At 44.0% G+C, this 2,293-nt stretch overlaps 2 protein-coding genes across 2 annotated transcripts in view; one reads left to right on the top strand and one right to left on the bottom strand.

Moving 5' to 3' along the window:
• Positions 1-1,009, top strand: part of max (myc associated factor X) — a 7,747-nt gene extending 6,738 nt beyond the window's left edge. Inside the window, 2 exon segments of the mRNA XM_020604020.1 lie at positions 148-217; positions 219-1,009. Of these exon segments, the coding sequence (XP_020459676.1) occupies positions 148-217; positions 219-321 (173 nt within the window). The 3' untranslated portion in view covers positions 322-1,009.
• A 1,213-nt stretch (positions 1,010-2,222) lies between these two features.
• fntb (farnesyltransferase, CAAX box, subunit beta) overlaps positions 2,223-2,293 on the bottom strand; it is a 10,450-nt gene continuing 10,379 nt past the window's right edge. The window contains exon 13 of the mRNA XM_020603874.1: positions 2,223-2,245. Within this exon, the coding sequence (XP_020459530.1) occupies positions 2,223-2,245 (23 nt within the window). The remainder of the gene's footprint in view (positions 2,246-2,293) is intronic.

Raw genomic sequence — 2,293 nt, forward strand, 5'->3', positions numbered from 1 at the left:
ATTACAATAACAAGCATTGTCTTGATTCAGATATCAGTGTTTGATTTAATAACCCCCAGGTCTGGACGTAGTCTTTATCATTTTGAAACCCTGTTGTTTCTCCTCCTCACCTCCTCCTTCTGCCATGTTTCTCGTGTCCACTCACAGTTCGTGCTCTGGAGAAGGTGAAGGGCTCAGCCCAGCTCCAGGCCGGCTACTCATCGTCTGACAGCAGCCTGAGGCAGCGCTGTGTCGGCGTTCGACGGAGGCTCCGACTCCAGCTCAGAGTCGGACACTGAGGAGCCGCCCAACAGGAAGAAGTTGCGAGTGGAGGCCAGCTAGAGAGCCGAGCAGCTAAAACCTGCCCAAGGTGGAGGTGGCGGGGCATGAGGGAGGAGCAGACCAGCCTTCAAAGCTCTTAAGTCTCATAGACCCCCCCGCCCACTGCCACCCTGGCATCCCTCACCGTCCTCCTCATTCTCTCTCCTCAATCTCTGGGTGGGTTTGCACTGGAGACTCAAAGACCCCTCACACTGCTGCCACAATCGTTTGTCTCCACCCGATCTCCAGGAACAGGAAGGAGAACGTCAGCAGAGAGCTTGAGGGTTTTTTTTTTAACCCTTTCCATCCCTCTCTCTTCTTTGGTTCATTAGTATTTCTCCCCTAGCAACGTCAACAATCCAAAATCCAAACAGAGGCAGCTCGGCTACGCAAGGACTTGATGCTTTTTTTTTTTTTGTACCCTCAGTGAAGCTCCTCTTCCTCCCTGGGTGGTGCGCTCCAGGTGTAACCCTCCTAGCACTGCTATATTATATTTTTTCTTGATAAAAACCTGTTTAGAATTTACACACACACCTAGATAAATTGTCTCAAAGTTTACCTTTTTAAAACAAACCATTTGTAGCTTACTTTTTCCACTAAAGAATGTGAAGATGCTTTGAAGGAAGTGTTAAAGTGACACCCACCTCAGGCCCACTGGATCGCAGATGTTTTCTGCCCGATGCGTTTAACACACGAGAAAAAAAAAAAACACGACTCCTTTGTTGAAATTGATGTTTTCAAGGAGAATATTCCTAAACTTGTCGTATTTTGTCCTTTAGCTTGAAGTAGTGAATGACTTTAGGTGGCTGAATACGTTAGGCATCTTGTTTTGTATATTATAAAAAGCACTGATTGGATGTTTTCAAGTTCAAAAAGTATGTTAAGCATTTTGTAGTAATCTCACAAATCATGGGAAAATGCCAATTTATCACTTGTAGTTTTCCTTAAGGGTATGAAATAGGTGTTGAATGTCAACAGGTAGCTCCCGTCCTCTGCAGTACAAGGAAGCGACGTCCTTGTCGGTGTGTTTTCAATGTGCTGTGCTTTACACAGTAGAAATCAATGTTGCTGAATCCCCCAAGGGAAAAAGGAAGCGTTTTGCTTGTCTAGGAAATGTGTGTATGCATATTGTTTCCATTTTATTTCCATTTAGGAGGGTATAATTAGTGTAATAGGACTTTGTCCGATTCCATTCCATGGAAATTACAAGTATGTTGTACATACTGCCAACAATTGTCTTGCAAGTTGAGGCCTACCTTTACTATGAGACTATAAAATAAACTATTTTATCCTTTAACATGCACCTAGTGGTTATTTAGTCCTAAAACAGTAATTTAAAGATTTGCTTTTCACATGATGATCAGTCACTGTCACTGGGACTGCATGTGTTGATGTGGTCAGATAGCTTTAGGTTTTTCTGAGGGGATTATGTAGCAAGTCTCTCCTTACACTGGAGGAGTTTTTAACAGTGGCCAGAAGGAAAAACATTTTCTTATTGTGAGCAACAGCCACAGTATTTTTTTTATTCCCTAATTAAGGTGAACTTATTTTTTTTGTTTGCTAGCTGCTGCCCTAAACTGAGAACCTGCTGGACGTGGCCTGTGTGGTGTTTATATGCCCTTCCTAATGAATGGATTTTTTACCTAGAAGTTTAGAAATCGAAGTATTTTACAACATCATTATGAAAAGTGCTATAAAGTTTCATTTTTAATTCAGATAATGAAAAGAACAGGCATCACAAGCAAAAATTCAACCGAATGCGAAGCTGCTCACACACAGCGGTAAACTCCTAAAGCCCAGCCCTTGTTTCTACTGAGGGTCGACCCTCCTGCTAGGTCTCGAGTTCAGACCCGTCTGCCGTGTTGGCTCGAGTCCATTCCCCAGAGTTGGCTGTTTTAGCACGTGTCTCCACTGAGGATTAACTAGGACTGGCGGTTGGGTGATCCTGAGGCAGCAGCGGGGGCGAACAACCTGTCATCCGCAGGGGTCCCCC

This window comes from Monopterus albus, unplaced genomic scaffold (genome assembly GCF_001952655.1).
Source record: "Monopterus albus unplaced genomic scaffold, M_albus_1.0 scaffold63.1, whole genome shotgun sequence".
Classification (NCBI taxonomy): domain Eukaryota; kingdom Metazoa; phylum Chordata; class Actinopteri; order Synbranchiformes; family Synbranchidae; genus Monopterus; species Monopterus albus.